The sequence below is a fragment of the Neocloeon triangulifer genome, unplaced genomic scaffold (genome assembly GCF_031216515.1).
Source record: "Neocloeon triangulifer isolate White Clay Creek 2 clone unplaced genomic scaffold, ASM3121651v1 ptg000003l, whole genome shotgun sequence".
Classification (NCBI taxonomy): Eukaryota; Metazoa; Arthropoda; class Insecta; order Ephemeroptera; family Baetidae; genus Neocloeon; species Neocloeon triangulifer.
This window is the reverse complement of record NW_026775546.1, coordinates 1,062,919-1,083,658: the sequence shown is the minus strand read 5'-3', so window position 1 is coordinate 1,083,658 and position 20,740 is coordinate 1,062,919. Positions and strand designations below refer to the sequence as shown.

The window sequence follows — 20,740 nt, the reverse complement described above, 5'->3', positions numbered from 1 at the left end:
GATTTAATTGGAGCCATTTTTGGAGAGAGAAAATAAATTCTAATTTCTAGCCTTCGTGGGCTTTTTTTAGGAATAAATAATGCGTAAAAACTTTGAGTAGTTTTGAATTTTGTTGATTAATTATGAGCCAATTTCTGATTTCAGATTCCAGATCCCTTTTATTTCAAAACACAAATATTTAAATTGCAATCTGAAAACAATCATATCGCTTATCCATTTCTCTTATTATTATCTCATCAATACTAATTGTCATAGCAAGGTATTGAAGCAAGCCATGCATAATTATTCAAAACATTTTTGATTTTGTTAATTTATGCTATAATACATTGTTACGAAGTTGCAAAGAAAAACGGTATTTTAGGGAGAAAAAATTTGATGCTACAAGAATTATGGTTTCATTAATGCTTGTTTGCTGAATTTGAAAAGGTTTCGGGACTGAATTAATTATTCAACTAATTATTTAAATACACATTAACATTAAATTTAAATATTGTAGGATGTAATTCTTTATTTTCTACAATGACTCGCATTTTCTATCTAGGCACCACGCTTTGACTGCGCGTCGAGCAGGTTGCATAGTTAATCCACTCACAGCCGCGCTTTGCATTCGTTTAGCACAAAATAGTATTCAATGTTAAATAATTAAACAGAAACGACAAAACTGAAACTTAATATTTTTATCTGTGGTAAATTTTCTATCGGGCATTAAAAGTTTTTGATGAAATATCGTACTGAAATATTTTTGTAGAAATATTTTTTTTATCTCAAATTTATCATGGAAACATTTAACTAAAAATCAAATATTTTCTGATTACAGGTTTCAAAGTGCAGCCTATGGTGCAGCCGTGGAGAAAATTTGTGAAAATTAGGGACATTTGCAGGTTTGCTCATCTTTTCAATCTATTGTGTAATAACCAGTCTAAAAAAATTGTTAAAATTTCTAGCTTATTCATAACACAAATAGAGTAAAATGCCATAAATTTCTATTGAATAAAAAATATAAAATACATAATGAATAATTAACATAATTAACAGTAATTAATTAATAAACATGAATAAAAATAATATACAATGTAATTATAATTTATTGGCAGTTACAAATTGTAATGTTTAAAAAAATTAAAATGCATAATCTTTTTTTTATCAATTTTTTATAAAGTAAAAACTAATGTTTGATAAAAAAATTGTGGACCAATTCTATGATTTGTATTGCTTTCAGGAATTTGATGAAAAGGGGACAAACAGATCATTAACGGGTGCTTCATTCAAAGAGTGGCAAAAATAAAGGCGTGGATACCACGGGCTTCTACTGTGGGGCCACCGCGGGGCCCAGCGGCGGGGGCGCTTCAGCACCCGCTGCCAACAGCTTTAATATGATGGCTTTTCTGGACGACTACCTGGTACGTAAAAAAATATAATAATAATAAAATTGGACTGATAAAACTTGACTTGTTATTAGGAGGGCGAAGGCACGACGCCGCCCATGCAGGAGTTATCTCAAAGCGACCTCAACAGTTTGCCCAATGTTGACGCCGACAGCACCGCCTTCGAACTCGATCTCCTCTTCTCAGACTTCCATCCGACTGAAAAGGTTGGGGTCAAACCATCTCTACAGGCTTCATATATATTTGTAATTAATCTGGATATTATTAATTATTTCTTATAAATTACTCCTTTCATCAAAATTAATTAAAATCACTGTGAAATAAAAACAAAATATGAAAATATTTTGAAGTAAATTGTTATTTTCATTCAAATTATTTTTTAATTCAATTTTTTTTAAGGACCGTGTGTTTCGTCTTAATAAATAACATTTTTATTTTAAATTTTATACAAAAAAAAATTAGTAAAATAAACTTATCTCACTCATCTCTAACCCTGTTTAGGAGGAGAACAACAATGGCACTGCAGACACTTTGGACGTGAAGCACACGCTGACCTCCTTAACAGCCAGCATAGTCAGCGACCCCTTGAGCACCCAAACAATGGCATCAAATGCACTGGCACAAAGAAAATTGAACGTTGCAACAGCAAATCCTCTCCTCGCAGGTAAACTTACCTTTCTCGGCGCAAAATTTAACTTTTTTTCAAACAGGTTTTATTCCTAAACATGAGGAGTTCTGTTGATAAAATAAATAAAAACTTATGTTAATTATTGAATAGACCTCAAAACCACTGGTATAATGAGAGAAAGAAAAAAATGCACTCACTGGTGTCTGTTTGTCTTTTCACGAATTGTAAAAAGTTTCAATGGAGACGAAAACAAGATCAACAACAACCTAGGAAGACGGATGCCGATTATAAATTTTGAGAAGTGTTCAAAATGGAATTTTATAAGATGAGCAACTTTTCCAGAAGAAAATGAATTTTTCTTATGAATTTTGCATTTTGAATGCTCCAAAAAATTTATATCTAGCTTTTTTCTGTGTTGTCAATCTCGGCCATGATTCCATTGAGCAGCAAGAAAATCCCATGATAGAATCAAATAGAAAGACGTTATTTGAAAAGATGTAATCGAGCGCACAATTTTTATTTCAAAATCTTTTGACGTTGCATTGTAAGCCAAACAAAAAATTTCGCTGTTTTGTATTTTATTTATACCTCATTGAAAGTAGTGAGTTTTGAAGACTAAAAATGCACTGACTTCAAATAAGTATTCAAATTTAATTAAAGAAAAAGTAATAAACCAATTATATTTTTATCTGTCTAAGAATGAGAGCAGAGAGCATTTTCCTTAGTTTGAATTATCGTGTTTTTTTACAGAACACATTGAAAAATGTTAAAATTTTAATTTGCCAGGCCTGCCTCCTTTAAGCGTTTTGCCTTTTATCTCATAAAAGTTAATTATGCTACATCCAGGTTAGACTCCATTAACCTTTGCTATCCTTGAGAGAATGAATCAGTCGCTACTTAATAAATTATTTTCAATAAAATAACAAATTGCCTATATCAGATAAGAATAAAAATAAGACCACTTTGTTTGTAATGGCTCTAGCCGTATACAAATAAAACCTAATTTATTTAGAAACAAAACATTTTATTAATGTCAAAAATTAATATAATAAAAAACTTATGAAAAAAAATTGTTAACAAAGGGGAGACCTGGGGGAGACAATTTTTTTTAATATATAATAGATTTTCTAATAATAAAATAATTTTTAATTTTGCAATGTTTTTCTTACTAAAGTGCAACAGGTATTTAGTTCTAACTAAGAAGAGTGTGATTCGTAAAGATATAGGATTTTTACTTTTACTTCTCACTTCATGGGATTTGCAATAGTGCATTTTATTTTCATGTTAGAGATTCTCATGTTCTATATTTTTTCCGTCTGTTCCTCGCTGAGCTAATTCTAGGTTAATTTAATTTGGATGGATTGTGTTTTCTTGGTTCAAGAAAGCACACCATTAAAAATTTTGGCGGCCCAATTGACAATGTAGTGAATGAGGGAGATTTTAATTCGAGTAGAAACTCCTGACTAATGATGTAAAAAAATCTACACATTCAAAATATTTTACAGCACCCTGTAGATTTTCTAAAATCAATTTCATCCAATTTTTGGAAAGTTGATAATAGAATTATAATGTAATAAATTTTATTGTTTTGCTTGTTGGTTTTGAGTGTTTTAAATTAATCTCAAATATTACAATCAAATTTTACAACTCTTATCTTTGGTAATTTTTTTTTCCAAATTTCAAGATTTCTATCCACTTCATGTTTTAAATTTAAATTTCTGTTTCCAGGCAAGCTGGCAGCACCACTTCCTACTTCTGTACCTTCTTTCTCAACATCAAATGCACCTCACCTCGAGTTCAAAACAGAATTTAAGCAGGAATTCCCTCTCAAGACCAAATTCAAAACTGAGCCTGGTACTGGTGAGTACAACCATTTTTTTTTTTTTTTTTTTTTTACTTATAGCTACAAATTTTAATGAGATAATGAGAGAATATGATAATAAGAAAAGATTTACGACAAAAATGTTCCACATCTCGCAACAGCATCTAAGGACAACTTAAAAACTTCATCCTATGAATTTTACTGCTTTGCATAATTTAGAAAAAAAGTATTTTTTCCATAATTAATTCAAATTTGCTGATTTGAATTTTATAATTTCAATCACACTCAAAAACTTACGCCATATAGAGAACACATTTCTAGAAAACATGGAAAATAAAAACAAGATCTAATAAAATTTAATGAAATTAAATCGAAAATTTTGAAATTTATTAGAATTTTATATTAGGCAATATTAGGCAAATCCATGCAACAGGAAAAAATAAAGCAGTGTGTATTATTGATTGGTTCATTAATCCCATTTTAAAAGTAAACTTATGGGTCGTCGCTGTAGTAACCAATAAACATTTGTGTTACGCACCCTCGCCCAACAAAGAGCTTCCAATTTCAAAAGCCATACAGAAATTTGAAACAAATTGAAAGCGATTTAGAGTTGTCTGCTCTGATTACAAATAAAAACGAACAATATCACACACTAGCTTTTTTTATAACGTGTAAAAAATTGTATTTCAAAATATTACCTTTCAAAGGACGATTTTAAGTATGCAACTTGCGCTGAGCTCCGACCACGCGTGTTGCATAAGCACCGGTTGTAGAAATTTTTCTTCACTGTTCTTGTGTGTCAAGTGCAAGTTTCTATAAGGCCGTTATCACTTCATAAGATTTTCTCAAATTGTTTCATCTTTTCAAGTATTGAAATATGAATGCATTTTGAATAATATTTTTGGTAAATAAAAATAATTTAAATCAGAAATAAAATTTTGAAAAATCTGACATAAAAAGAAATTATTCGTTTGCTGCCTTTCTAGTGGTGCCGCAGCTGAATGCCTAAAACTAAATAGCGAAAGCACTGAATGAATTTTAATGGACGCATTTTCACCGCGGCGCACTTTTTTATTCCCATAGACTTTAGAGAAACGAGCAAAGAGTGTAGCAGGTGGATTTGTTTCTCTTTCGTCTCGCGGGTTTCACGTCCATTGTTTCTCCTCGAGAGTGCGGCTTGGCTTCTCTTCTTTTGTGCAAGAAAACTCGGCGCGTTCCACATTAATTGGCAACCGTTCAATGATTTTGTATCAACCGATAATAATAAAAATACGAGAGCGAGAGACGCTTTTTCGAGAGAGACGAGCGAGTTGATTCACAATAAAGCAACTTATCTCGAAGAAATTGAAAAAAGTATGATGAAAAGAAAATCAGCAAAAGCTCCTTAGATTGAGATGATTTCATTGTTGATTGCTCCTTTGGAAGTATTGGAGCGCAGCTTCACAATGTAGAACTGCTTTATTAAAAATATAAGAATAGGATGCTTTGAAACGTTTTAGAGATACAGAAAAACACAATCATTTGGAGATCGTGTTTATTAGAATTTTTTTGCAGCGAAAATAAAATTGTATCAATTTTAAATTGCCGAGCGCACTTTAATATAATATTTTTTGAAATGTATAAAATTTAATTTAAACGCAAAATTTGTATTAAATATTAACCCATTTGGGGATCTGATTGAGGATTAAATTTTAAATGTTGATTATTTATTCAAATCAATTCAAATTGTTACAAAAGTTTTGCAACAATTGGTGGGAGGGAATCACTGAATTGATGGACGAAATGATAAAGATTTTGCTAAAACTTCAGAGATCCAAATACTTTTTCCGATGCAACGAGCTTTTATATAAAAATCCTTTTTTTGATTTAAATTTATTTATTTTTTAATTACCTCTCCCACAATACTGAGCTCATTTTTAACTTGGCGGATTAAAATAAATTTTGATAATAAATTTGGTCAAGCACAGAGTTTCGAGAGTGCGTGTAATTTCCTCGAAACGCAGTCTGGTTTCCTGAGAAATTCCTAATTGGCCGCGATAAACCACATCCCGATCGTGGTGTCATAAAAAATTCGCTGGAACTGGAAAACGTGCGCGCCGGGAATCCTCCAAAAGTTATGTCATTCGTCGCCAGCGAGAGATGGAAGAAAGGATTCATCCGAGCGTCACTATCCCCGCGTTCCATCTGGCATTTTAATACATCAAATCTAGGTTAGCGGTGGTGGGGACGTGTTATACAAAGCGGTGCGTGAATTCTGGAAAACATCATGTGAATAGATAGGCATGAGCCGCGGTTGTGCAAATTTTTGGTGGGAGGCTTGCATAACAATGAGAGTTTTTTGGGGCGCCGCGAATTCGCCGGCCGTATTTGGGTAAAGGTGTGGGCCTATCTATTCGCGACTGCTTAGGTTGTGTAGGTCAGAGTTATGTTAGTGCTGATACCGAATGCGGAGTAGGAGGAGAAACACTTGCATGTGTAATGCGAGCGCGCGTTGAAAGGGAAATTGGGCCAGCGCAGGTGCTGGCGCGATACAAACAAGTGCATGTTTGATCATATATCACACACTTTTTCCTTGTTTTTTCCACTTCGTGATTTTTTACAAAATTTGTTTGTCAAACAAATAATAAAACACTCTCATGCTTCTATGGAAACGGTCCATCCAAATTCAAATTCAATTTATTAACTTTTAAACTCTAAAAACATGACAATAATTTGCTTTTTTAACGATCTTGTTAGCAAAAACTTCGGGAATTACTAAAATTTGTATATATTCCCATCACTTTCATTTACTTCAATTCTCTCAAAAATTGGCTTAAAATCAATCCAATCTGGATAACAAGAATACTCATTTTGGGAGTCGACTTCTTAAGAAATCAACATATTTATTGAAGAATTATTCATTTCAATCCCAGTTTGTTAACAGAAACACCTGTGCATAATTACAAGACTTCAAAATATATTTTATTTCCATTTCTCAATAAAAAATTTGTCACTTAATGAAATACTTGCGTAAATAGTATATTATGATCCGAAATTTCATTTTATTTTTTCAAATTTTGAGGAAAATCTGAAAATTTTGAATTTATTTAGTCTTGTTAATTTAAATTGAAAACAAAAAAGTTTGATTTATTGAATGAAAAAAATATATTGTTTACTTACAAGCAGAGCTAAGATTTTGTGGAAATTTTTTAAAAAATAATCGCAAAATTTACATGGAAAATAATTAACAGAGTTGAAGGTTTTCAACAAGGTCTAATAATGTGATGTTTGAATTTGAACCGAATTATTACATTTGTTTTTTGTTTTTTATCCGAGATAATTTTGCTAATTTGTTATCAATGCGCATTATTTACAGCAGTTCTTCACACCTGGTTCCACCAGGGTCACAGTATTATAAACTGCTATCACGTGTGCACTTTCGTTCAGGAGGTAACGCGTATGTATGTACTTTGGCATAATTTTACGCGGAGAGGAGTGCGCGAGAATGAGTGGGAGAGATTTTAGTACAAGGACAAACCGCTGGAAACAATGCCTTTGCCATACAAACGCACACCGAACAGACTTGGGAGGTAAACCTCAAACCTACAGACAGACAGCCTAATGTGTGGCAAAAGCCAAAGAGACACCGTGAAGCAGGAGCTTACGAGATAAAAAAGAATTTTAAAAATGAAAAGAATGGATTGATAGAAAAGTTTCAAGATTTTGAAGAATCAAAATAATAAAATATCTATTTTTATTTTCAATTGTTAATATTATTTGTTCTTCTCGGTCAGTACAACAAAGTTAGTTATTAAATTTAAATTTTTACTTCAATTTTGGTTAAAGTTTCCCATAATTGCCAAAATGGCTCTCCTATTGTTGAAAATACTTTTTTGCTAATATAATTATGCCCTTAATTAAAAATAAGGGAAATCTTTGGCTTCAAGACAAACATTTTTGAGTGTCATTCACCAAAATGGCTTGACTTTATAATTTAGTTTCAAATGAAAATAGAAAATTTTGAAGAAAAAAAATAAACAGGTAAAAGACACTTTTGAGATCAAAAAATGAACCTTTACTTTTTTTTACTTTAAAAATTATAATTTAACAAATAAGAAGAAAAATATATTCGCAAATATACCCTGGACTACGGTACTGTGTATGTGGCATTACCTGTGTGTGTCTCTCTCGGTATTGCATCACCGAACTTAGTTTAAAAGGACCTACTTTCTCTTGTACGAGCGCCACTACACAGTACCGAACTGGAACATGGGGCCAAGGCTGACTGCCAGGAAGTCGTGCGAGAGAGATAGACGCTCCACGTCACTTCCCCTTTCACTTTCAATAATCAACAACAACAATGGGAAAATACGCGTGCAGTGCGACCTGCCGCCCAGGTCGCCGCTGCTCTATGCACCGCAAATAACGCACCACAAAACGATGTGGCCGCTTTTTTCCTTGAAAACGTGCATTCACCGAACGGACGCGGCACACATTTCCGCGCGGCCTCCGAATCGCGGTGTGAATAATTCACGTTGCATAACAAACGTCCTTTCCCAATTTTTGCATCCTCTAAAGGTGCTGCGTTGTGAAAACTGCTCTTTTATTAATCGAGATTGGTTAGGTTTGAAAACTTCCTTATGCAATTTGGACAAATTGGGAACAAAATGTGACAAAAGTTTTATCGTAAGAATAAATTTTGAGGTGTCGTATAATAACCAACCCTCTGGTTTTGAAAGTAAGCTTTTTATAATTTACGTTGAGGCTTTTCTAGAATCAAGAAGTTAATTATTTAATTGGTCTGAAGAAAAGTAAACTAGGGAAATATTCTGTCTGAAATCTTAAAATCGCAATATTTATAACAAAAGTGCTGATAGAATAAGCTATTTTATATGAGGTAGGGTTTGAAAATTTTGAGAAACTTTCTTCAGAAACAGGCGAAACAGAATATTAAATATAAAATCTTCCAAAACATAGCCTAATATTTAATAAAAAAACATACTAAACTTGTAAATTACAATATGATAACATTTATTTTATATTTTAGTTCATTAATTAATTTAAAATTATTTTATTTTTAACAAAAAAAATATTATTTTTAAATTTAAATTTGCAAATTTTTATTAAAAAAAATTAATAAAGTTTTGCAATTTTTATTCTTTAAAATGCAATAAAAATAAAAAAATTTATATTTATATAAATATAATATAAAAACCACTAAATTTTATTTAGTTACATTTTTTCTAAAAGTTTACTTAGATCATCAGGCGGAGCATCTTTTTAATTATTCACAGAAAATTCAACATTATCATTTGAGGAATGAAAATAAAATATAAAACTTAAAACAAGATAAATCATAATTTAATTTAACTCTATTTATCTTGCTTTTTGACTGATGAAATGAAAGAGACTATCGCTGATAGAGATTTGGGAAGAAAGGTCATTTAAAATCTGAGGAAAAAGTTACATAATAATGCTGTACCTGAAAATAAAACGCAAATTCGTGACAGTCGCCATAATGAACAATGTTCCTGCAATTCAGGTGAGGAGATAATTATGTTAAAAATCACTAAAAATAGTCACTGAAGCGACAGAAAAAGTAATCAACCATATTTTTAAAGATAAAAAATACGCGTTGAATATTTTAATAAATTTTAACCAGAATGTTTTTTTTTTATAATTTCCTGCGCTCCCTTTCGTTGTGAAATCAAAAAAAAAAAATTATTGAATTTGTGAACCGGTTTGTTCATAAATTTGCATCCAAAAATGTACACTTGCAAATAAAAAAATTAAGTTGAGCTCTGTAAATTTGTACATTGAATTTTATTCTCAGTTCGATTGCTGAACAATTATCGCGTGAACCTGTTTCTGATAGAAATCAACGATCCGCCAAATACGGCGTTGAAATTGAACTGAATTAACTCTCGCGGGCAGTTTAAAATTAAAAGAAAGTGGACTCGAAAGAAAAGAGCCAAAAAGCGCAATAATTAATGAGAGAGAAAAAGAGGTCTTGATAAATCTTGAACTGCCCAGCACTTTATCTGCTCTGACCCATTTTAAAGGACACTCTTGACGATTGGCTTTATTGCCACCGCCTAGTTTTATAATATGTGCGTCTCGTGTACCACAAGTAGAAACAACTACTATTATTTAATGCAGCAGAATGGAAAACAACTCTTTATGTATATATTTTCTTCTCTGCTTATTTCCCTTGTTGTCGAGGTCGCGCTCAGCAGAAAAATCTTCTCGCTTTATTTTACTCTCCTCAGCGTTCTAGGTATTTAATTTTTTTTCTCTCCGGCAACTCTCGGCGCTGCTCAATGAGAGTCAAGTTAAGTGAGTTCTCTTTTCTCCGGCGGATGCAGTGCATAGTATAGAGTGCGCTGACTGGATTTAAAACGCCATGACCTCATTGCGGGCTCGACTTGTTGCACCTCAGGATATTGAGTTTCGCGCCAAGGAGAAACGCACTCGATCTGACATGAGATTAAACAAGTCGGTATAAAATTGGAAAAACAAAAACGACGTATATTAAACATTGAGTTTTATTGCACAGAAATATGAATGTGTTGAGAGGAATTTTCGCTTTCCAATATCAAGCAGTTTAGATTTAAATTATGCTGAACAGAAATTATAAACTTGATTTTTATCACCATATTTTTTAAATCTTAATTATAAAACAAGCATAGAAATTTGTAAATTTAAAGCAGAAAATTATAAAAAAAATTTTAAATTGTTTTTAAAAATTTCACTAAATTTTATATTTTATAGAAACTTCAGCAGTGGAATTAAACAGTCAACAGCACTTTCCAGTACTTTTTTAACAAAGAAGGTTTAAAAAAAATTCCACCGTTGATTATTCTTCCAGTGCCATGAACCACAAAGACAAATTTTATTTATTAAACACTACTTTAAACAGCGTGATAATGATAATACTGATTTGAGTTTCATACTGTTTATGTTTATCAAAAAGTTGGATCTGACAATGAGTCATGTTTCTTGAGAATGGAATAATTGAAATTTATAAATTGGTGAAATTAAATTCATTCAAATGATCATCATTCAACAACGCAAATAATATGAGCAGCAATCTCTTGAATTGAGTTTATATCTTAAGTGGAAAAAACTCTGGAAAAAATTAACAAAAATAAACAAGAAAACAATATTTGAAAATTTATTCAAAATGTAATCCCTGTCGGAGAAAAGTGTTCACTAATTTTTTGTTTATTTCGTTTCCTTCACACGTGCTTCTAAGCTGTTTGAAAATTACTCAGCCACACGTGACAAGTTCGGAAACGAAAATAAAACACGCCAACTGCATGGGTGTTGTGTCAAAATTGCGGTCGTAGGCCGTGACACTCTTCAACCCTTCCTAATCCACCCTTTACAAAAAAAACCTCCGGCACTAATTTCCGAGTGCATCCTTTTTACAGAAAAGGAAACTGGCTCGTGTTTCCTTCAGGACTTGGTTTATGCAATTAATTAGAACGCAATGCACATGCCGTGCACTTGCCCTGGAACGGAGGATGCCATTATTCATCTCGCGAGCAACTGCACGAAGAAGAAGAAGTGCTGTCGGCGCACTTGTTCACTTGTTAGCTCAAATAACCAACCGCGCGCTGCACTTGCTGCTGGCGCAGTCGTTTATGAGACGAGTGGAGCAGTTGGGATTTATGGCTGCGCCTTCTTTTCAAACGCCAAGGCTGACCTGCATGGGTTTTCAACAGGGAAAAGTATAAAATATAAATACGAACGATGCGCGCGCGCGTCACATTTCGTGACTGAAATGCAAATCCGATGGCTGCGAAGGTGATTGCATTTTATTATTTATTGAGGAAAAAGTAGCTTTTTATCTGTGTTGCTGAAAGGTCAGAGAATTCGCAAAGCTCTAAAATTATTTCAGCAAATTGAAAGTTTAAAGGTTAACTCTACAGAGGCAAAGTTTTGATTAAAACTTTTTATGGAATTCATTTAATATGAAATATGCAAATTTATTCAATTCAAGGTGCAACGGAATATTTATTAAGTTCAGTGTAATTTATTTGATTTGTGAAAAGTCTTTTTTATTTCATTATGACCACGGATCCTGACGAATTTTATCACAATGAGTAGATGAGCTATTTGAAAGAATTTTTACACAATTGTCACTTTTCGACAATAATTAAAATTAATTCAAGATTTTTTTTAATAATTTGTGCGTCAACAACAATTTTGGAACAGAAAAATAAAATAAAAATATTTTAAATTTGATAATTTACTTCTAAATTTTAATCTACCTTCTGAAACAAATTTTTTTGCTTCAATCCGAGTAAACTTCAGTCATTTAACTAAAATCCTAGCTTTTACAGTTGCCTCCCTTCCTTGTGTGAAAAATTAAATCAAATTAAAAACTAAACTGGAAATGATTTAAAAACTTTACTCGTTATGTAAAGCGTGTTCGTTTATTTTTTCATTACGTCATTACTCAGGTAGAAAAAATTATTAAAAAGTTTTAGCTAGGGAAATGCAGCAACAAATTAACTACTGCCATTCCTCAAAGGGTTATATGAACAATTAAAAAAATGTTCTAGCATGTTTTTTATATTATTTCATTTCATTAAAAAGAGTCGGCGTTAATTGTTTTCAATTTCCCATGGTATCTTTTCCATGGAGCCACGACGACCTGTTGGCTCTACATTCTCGGAAGCTGCGCAGGAAAGAGTTTGCGCAAAGCAGAGCTAGAGCTCAACTAGGGGTCACGCATCAAAGGCGATCGCATCTGTATGCAATAATGCGCCTGCTGCTGCTGGGGTGACACAACCCGCCGAGCGTTGCGCACCGCGCCCAGCCTAGATTCGCCTAAAGCTGTCCGAGCTGATCAAAGCGCGCCTCGAAAGCAGCACAAATCTTTTTGAAGCAAAAAAATATATGTTTCATTTCAAAGTAAATATATGACTTTGAACCAGGATGAAAGATCACTTTGGCCTAGATAATGAAATTTTGTCTCCTCAAATAATGAAACAATCCGAATAGTGCCGAATAGTTGAAAACTGAGAACACTTTTAAGTTTTGCGTTCTATGTAAAAAAAAACTAACAAAAGTGAATTCACTCTAAATTAAAAAAAGGGGGGGGGGAATAAAATTCAGTTGAAAAATTATCCTTTTTTTTTCATTTTCATTATCGAATTATCATTATCGCTTCTAAAAAAATTTAAAATTTGAAAAAAGATTTGAAGCAAAACAAAATTTAAAAGACTTGTCTGGAAAACGATATAATTTTGTCATTAAAAAAAAAATAAAAGTTATCAAATATTTCCATCATTTTCCTCAATGAACTTTGAGATTTGAGGACATTGAAAGTCATTTGGTGATTTTTTTTTTAATTTTGATTCAAAAAAGATTAAAAATGACAAAAAGTAAAGGTATTGAGCGATTATTTTGATCTGGTGCAGCACAATGTAAGCCCGAGTGCATCTCCAAATTGGTCTGCAGACGAGAGAGGAAGAGGGCCTCATCCTCTAGCTCGTGCAGTGGGCATGACGTAATTAAATTAATCCCAAGTAGGTCACAGCGAAAAGCATCGTGCACGACTCCTCTTCGTCTCTGCCTCCGTCTTTTGCTGGCTGCACGTCATTTTTATTGCACTCGGCTTAATAAAGAACGTGCGCTGCCGGCAAGCTGGATGCTCAGCCAATGCATATTAGTTGCATAAATGCACCACCGACCCAAAGGCTCACTTTCCGTTTCAATTATCTGCAGTTCTTCACTCTCAAGTCAAGCTTTTACGCACAGAAGAATTGAAATTACATTAAAAATTCATTAAAATTTGCTATATTTTTTACCAGTTTAAATAAATTGAAGTAAGAAAAGAATTAACTTGAAGAGACTTTTTCCATGAAGTGAAAAAAACACGTGCAATTCTTTGTTCAAAACAAAAATAAATCTTAACAACCCGAAGTAGACAAAGCTGAATTATTTTTAATAAATACAATTTTTGCTTCAATTTAGGATCCGTTGTCATATTTTGATTGTTCTGACTTGTTTGGAGAAAAATAAATGAATTGAAATTGAAATAATTTTCATTTAATTTTTAAAAATGAGGCAAATTAAATTTTCCTTCTTAGAAAGAAATAAATTGCGTCTCTGTCTCTGCAAAATTATACGTCTAGTTTCGTTAATCATCTCATAATTTGGAAGGGTTGAAAGACTTTTATAAAGAAATTTTTATTTTATTTTTAACTCGCTCCCCGCAAATTGGGCTGTTTACAGATTTTTGAGTAAAAAATATTAACACAACATTAATATCTTTCCTAAAAATGGAAGCATCAAATGTCAAAAGTTCAAAATTTACTGCAGTTTAAAAGAAAAAATACGATTTTTTGTTGTAAACTGATAATTTTCAGAAGACAAAAAACAGCTTGTTCAGCAAAAATGATTTAACATGGATAACTAATGCAAAAAATAACATTCCCATTAAGCAAGAAATTCGCAACCCGACGCTTCTTTGCAACTCGAATTTTTCCCACAACGATAGCGAACCGGTTGCATAATAATTCAGCAGCCACTTCAAATCTCAACCTTGACTCAATTCAGCAGGCAAATTGGAAAGTAAATCCCCGGCCGCGGCGGCGTCTCTCCCATTCTGAGTCTGGGCAGCAAAGAATGCCCCTTCTTCCGCGAATCGCCGTCCATCGTTTCCCATCGCGATAAACTCGTCGCTCGCGCGCTGACCTATTTGAATTGCATAATAACGCCGCGAACGTCCGCCGTTCATTAGCGCGCGAGCCGCACCGCACACTGATGTCATTTTTGTGCACGTTCGGCCACACGGGTGCTAACTGGGTTTTCCAATGATCACATGCAGTGCACACAGCACTCATGATAATATATTTTTCTGATTTTGTGAGTCAAATTTGATTTCATTGTAATATGGTAAAAGCAAAGAAATGACCACGATGAAACAACGTTGAGAGCGTTTTCAGAGTATTTCATTCTTTCTCTTTTATTTCAGACTAAAAAATTTAGTGAGAAAGGTGTGTCTACTTTGTGGTATGTTTCAAATTTGATCCAGAATAAGGGAATCTTGAAATTAAAATTTTATTTTTTATTCATTGTCAGTGAAGAAACCTGGCTTTCCGCGTTGAAAATCTTTTTTTTTATAAAACAGAAGAAAACGGCTGCGCCAGTTTTGGTCGCGGTTCGCCACACTATTACAATAGCAAGAACAAATAAATAAAATCTGGAAAATTGGAAAAACTTCTTTAAAAAAAAAAAATGCCGTTGGTTTTTTAATTACATAAAAATGTACACGAGATAAGACTTTTATTGGAATCTAAAGTTACTCAGTGTGGGAGGGAAATCTCCTTGGAAAACGCCCTTAGTGCATTACAGTGGAGATGGGGCTTTATCATATAAAGTTTTGCAGGAATGTAGACAATTTTTGTAAAAAAAAATGACGAACATTTCAAATTTTTATTTTTTTGTATTTTTTTTCTCCTCTAAAATGTCTAAAAATAACTTCAAATGTCAAGTCATTTTGGAAAAATTACAGCCATTTCACAATTATTGGTCTATTTAAACTTTAAATATATGAAGTTTTCTGAAAAAAAAAAAAAAATTTGGCTATGTATAAAGATTTATAATTATGATCCATGTAATTTTTTGTGATGTTTCCAAAAAGTTAATGCGTCTCTGCAATTTATTTTTATGTTATCCTCCCTTGTTTTAAAAACCTTATATTATAAATATTTTCTAGGAAATGAAAATATAAATAATTCGTCATATAATTCCTATTATTACCTTCGAAGTTATAAAATCTTGCATACAAAAATAGCTACATTACATCTCCTTTAGCTATTTCTGTAAATGATCGAAAGTAAAAAAAAGCTCACCCCCGTAATTGCACTGGGCGTCCCACCCCACGTGCGGCGCAACCCCCCTGCTGGCGCGCATCCTGCCGCACACTTATGCATATAATCGAGTTGCAAATGCACGCGGCCGTGTGTAACGCGACCTGCTTTTCAAATTGGAGTGTCTGTCGGATGACTTTGATGCTTGCACTCTCTCGAAACCCTTTTTCCGTCTGGTCTGGAGCTGCAACCCGAGAGATGTGACATGATGACTCCATTAACTCTCACTCTCGACGATCCACAAAATCTTGCAGATCGTCTGGAAAATGAGGACAGCTGCGCATATTAATTATTTTTAATCTCATGTATACGCACGTGTTTGATCTTTTCTGTTAGAATTTACTCCCAAAACGCGGAAACAGTTTGATTGTTTTTTGAGTAAAATAATATTTTCTGATTTTTTTATACAACTAAATTATTATTTTTTATTCTTGATAAATTAATTATTTCTTATAATTGTTATTAAATAAATTATGAAAACAGAAAATTAAATTTAAATTTCATAATACAAAATCCGACAAAATCATGCTTCCATAACAAAGTATATATTATGTTTTTTTAAACATTGATTTTTTTATTTTCGATTTTAAATTAAAATTGGCTTTTTTAACGTGTTTGGATAGCAAAATTGCTGTATCAGGAAAGAGTCGTTGACACAGAGGTTAGAAATTTACTCAGGGAATAATATTTTCAGTTACACCTGCGATGGTGTGAGGTGTGTGAGTCACGAGCTCTCCTGATCGCTCTTGTCGAGATGAGTCACTTGATTAACTCCGGAAATTCTGCGCGATTTGCAAATAGCTATGAAAATTTTGATGATTTCAGCAGCAGGTGCACAAACACTATTTGTCCAAATAAAAAATAAACTGAGCGGCTAGCAACGGATCTGATTGGCAATTCACCTTGGAATAGTAATCAGGTGATTTCAATTTTGGAGCATGTCCAGGACGAAAAAAAACAAATGATAATATAACAAGGCGATCGGAAAAGTACAACCAATAATCACATTTTTTACAACAAACAAATATATAGTCCTTGCAGACGAAAAAAATTGATTACTGCCAATTAGAATTCGGGCAGTGATAATTTTAATATTATATTATAATAAATTAAATTTTAAGCTTGTTTAGTAAAATCAAAATATTTTATTTTAATAAATATAAAATTTTAATATAATGCATACATTTAAAAAAAATGTAAATTATATTTCAATGATTAAGATTTTTATTCAAAATACTAGCATTGTATTTTAATTACTGCTCAAAAATGGTAAAATTGGGCTAGTTTTGCGATTGTTGGTTGCACACGTTTGGTGCAACCTGATGATCCCATATATAAGGCAATCTCGAATCAATAAGATCCTCCAGCTGCCGACACATGTAACGTATTATTTATCTGGGCTGCGTTGTATGCATAACAAGGCGGCTGTGATAATTTTAACCTAGTTATTTGAAAGAAGAGCGCGCGGCCGAGAGAGTGAGAAAAGAGAGATATGATTATGCACGCGGGAGTGAAGCAACATGCAAAGGAGGACCCTGCGCGTTTGTTAATTTTCACAGCGACGTTCTAGTTTGTCAGCGTAAAAAATTACACATTCAGATTATCGTCCTAGGCGACAATGCAAATTAAAAATTTAGTTTTCAATACGTCCGCATATTGCACAATTATTTTATTTGCATTTCAAATTGGCAATCAAAATTTTAATTTATTCTAAAAATTTTTATTGTTATACAATTTGTTAATTCTTAATTCAGTGAGTAAAGAAATTACATATTTATTCTGTGTATGTTTGTTTATAATTCCAGAGAAATAATTTAATATAAAAAAATCGGTAAAAGTTGTTTCTCGTTTATATTTAAAATTTTTGCAAAATTAGGATGATGTGCAACAGTACGAGTCGCGCAGAAAAGAGCACGGATCAATTGGCGTGTGTGTGTGTTTTTGGCGAATTGCGTGGCCATGACCCGCATGAAAGTGATGCTGAAAATGAAAGGAATCGGCAGCGAACACGCGGGGCCAGCCGTATAAACACTTTTGACGGCTCTCTCGAAAAATATAGGCTACGCATTGTACGCCGCATGTGCCAATTTTTTAGCAAGGCTCACACTCTTTTAGGACTGAATCTAGACAAGAAGTTGAAGAAAGTATATTTTTTTTCTCAAAATGGGGAATTTAAATGCTCAGATTCCTAAATAAATTTGTATTTGAACAAAAATGTATTAAAAACAGTGGTACTTTCTTACATCAATGAAGGTTTGATAAAATTAACAATATTTTTTTTGCTAATATTTATTTTATGATAGCAGTGTTTTTTAAATATTCCAAAAATCTGAAATAATGAATTTTTAGGCTCACATACAATGTTTGCTAGATCCACCTGTTGGGTCAAATTAAAAAAAAGGTTCGCAGCAAAATCTGCATAATTTTTGCAATCCGATTGATTGGCTCGCAATCAAAATCGTTATTTCCACGTAACTTGCAAAACGCGCTCGGCTTCTCATGTAACACCCCCATTATTACGTACAGTGAATAGTAACACTAGCGCCTGCATTAACATTCAGTCTCATCATGTTTCAAGTGCGTTTGACCTAAATTGGAGCTAGGGCAATTGAATACCCTCCTCGGCGGCGGCGACGAAGAGAGCTCTATGGCTTTTGTGCGCCACAACCATAACGCAAATCCAACACATGAGAGAAAAATGCAACACGGCTACTTTTGCTGATACTCGCAAGAATCGCAGTGTGAGAGAGTGTTGAAATTTCCGTTTCCTTGAAGGTTGTTTTCGCTATCTTCTTGAGAGATACACATTTCTCTTATTCAACTCAAAAGTGGACCAACTGCAGCAACAACCTGTTTCCACGCAGAAAAACACTAAATATTCTAGGCCTCCATATAAACAGAATTAAAAAAAGGTTGAAATTCATGAGAACCTATGAGCTACAAATTAAAATTGGATTTTTTTTTATTAAATTATCTAAAAAAAATCACACACAAAATAAAACTGCGTTGCCAAAAATATTTTGAAACTTCGATATTTTCATAAAGACGTACAAAAATTCAGGATCATAAAATTGTCTGCTTTAGATTTTTTGTCATCTCTGACATGCTTTATAAAAAATGTGAGCCATGGTTTGAAATTTAATGAATAATCAATAAACTCTTTGAAATTTTCCATGATATGGCAGAACTTCTTCAATAAAATGAGAGCCAATTTCGACTCTTTTTTTATAAAAAAAAAGGCTGGAAAGCCAAAATGGGCTCGATTTTGAAGGTGTTGCAAAGGGACAAAAAAAAATATTAATTTATTTTTCTCTCTTTAAATTCCTAAGTGCTTAAGTGATTATCTGATTAATTCAAGTAGCAAACAAATTAAATAATTAATTACTAATTAATTAAATGACTTTTTGCTCCAATAAAGCAAAGCAACGTGTAAAGCTCTAATGTGTGTGTGTATATTAGGTCAGCCATTGTGCCGCACGATTATAAAAAAGCATAGTCGTTCATACCAAGTTGGAAAAAGTGAATTTGGGCCAAAGTGCTCGCGAGCAATGAGATCGAATTATAACTCTTAAATGCCGCGCTGCAGTGACGCGCAAGTGTACCTTGCGTTGTACACTCATTGGTCACCTTGACACGCTTGAAATCCTGTTTTGCCGCTGCTGTCCCGTCTCATCTCGATGGGGATTTTTTAAGAGGCATTCACTCTTGTACATATTTCTTCGCCCTGAGACTTGAGAATAAAAGTGTACATAGGTAAATGCTGAAATTCACTCTCTCGCCGAGGCACGATTTTAACGTGTGAATTGAATAAATTAGCATTTCTTAGCGCGTTCGCCAATTTACTTTAAGAGAAGGAGAGTTGCCAAATCTTGAAAAAACTTGCCTATTTTTGACAGTATTTACACAAGTTTCAGGTTTTTAAAATCCAAGTAGAAAAAAATATACAAAAAAAAATAGTGACTTTGGTATTTTTTATTTTCTTTCAAAACTGCTGGTCAAAATTCATTGAATTGAAATTGACTGAAAATTGCATTGAATTTGATATGATCAATGATCACTTAAACTGGTCCAGGCCCAAGAAATTAGCTGTTGGCATTAATTGCTTTATTTTCCACTCGAAAGCCGTAAGTATGAGTAATTTTAATAAAAAATCATATTGTGAATTTTTGATTTAATATCAATAATAATTACTCTATCATGCAATTTTCGGGCGTGGTTAAATTATAGGTATTGAAAATGCCTGATAAAAACTGGATTTCTTCAAACCCTGACTTTAGAGCGCGACTATTTGATAGTGAAAAAAAAATATAAGTGTCTACGGCTGACCCAAAATTCGAGACACAATATGTTTTCCCTTTCGTTATCACGTTGTCAGCGGGCGGAGAACCAGTTTCGGTGACAAATAAGTGTAAAAGCGAGAGAGGGAAACAGGTTGCCCATTTCTACCTTCTAATTTGTGACAATCGAGCGTCGTTGCGCAAGCAAAACGGCTTTTTGCGGCCCGTTTATGCAACGCGCGCGAACAAAAAAAATCGATACACGCTTTGGTGGGTGCGATTATGTGGTGGGTGGCGTGCCAATTCTGGCAGTTCTGGCACGCTTACGACATTAAAAAATATAATAGTATTCAGAAAAATACATATTAAAATAATCTTTGCGCTGCGTTTATCAAAATTGGAGAGAGAAAAATCATTTTTAATCTTTAATCGTTAAAATCTGAATGGATCGTGTATTTGTAAAAAGTTTTTTAATAATTGAGGATATCAACAAGTTTATGACGATTTATGAAATTTTCAAAGATAAAAATATATTTAGGTTTTTTGGTTAGAGAATATATCTTTTCATACTAATACAGCCAGCATCGTAGAAAAGGCTTTTCTCAATACGATTTTTTTTAAATTGCAGTTTTTATTAAATTTAAATTTTTGGCAATGACGCTATTCCTTCTAGTTTCTATCACTGAAATTGTGTGAAAAGCGTTCCAAAAACGTAATATGACAAATAGAATAGTAAAATTTTGAACTCGATTTATTTTAAT

At 33.0% G+C, this 20,740-nt stretch overlaps 1 protein-coding gene across 3 annotated transcripts in view; it reads left to right on the top strand.

Moving 5' to 3' along the window:
• The window catches only part of LOC132205935 (ecdysone-induced protein 74EF-like), a 75,235-nt gene that overhangs the window by 29,151 nt on the left and 25,344 nt on the right, over positions 1-20,740 (top strand). For 2 of the 3 annotated variants that reach the window (XM_059635328.1, XM_059635327.1), the window contains exons 2-6: positions 818-881; positions 1,220-1,400; positions 1,460-1,630; positions 1,887-2,049; positions 3,742-3,873. In XM_059635328.1, coding sequence (XP_059491311.1) covers positions 1,374-1,400; positions 1,460-1,630; positions 1,887-2,049; positions 3,742-3,873 — 493 coding nt within the window. In that variant the 5' untranslated portion in view covers positions 818-881; positions 1,220-1,373. The remainder of the gene's footprint in view (positions 1-817; positions 882-1,219; positions 1,401-1,459; positions 1,631-1,886; positions 2,050-3,741; positions 3,874-20,740) is intronic. The other variant, XM_059635330.1, reaches the window with a different exon arrangement.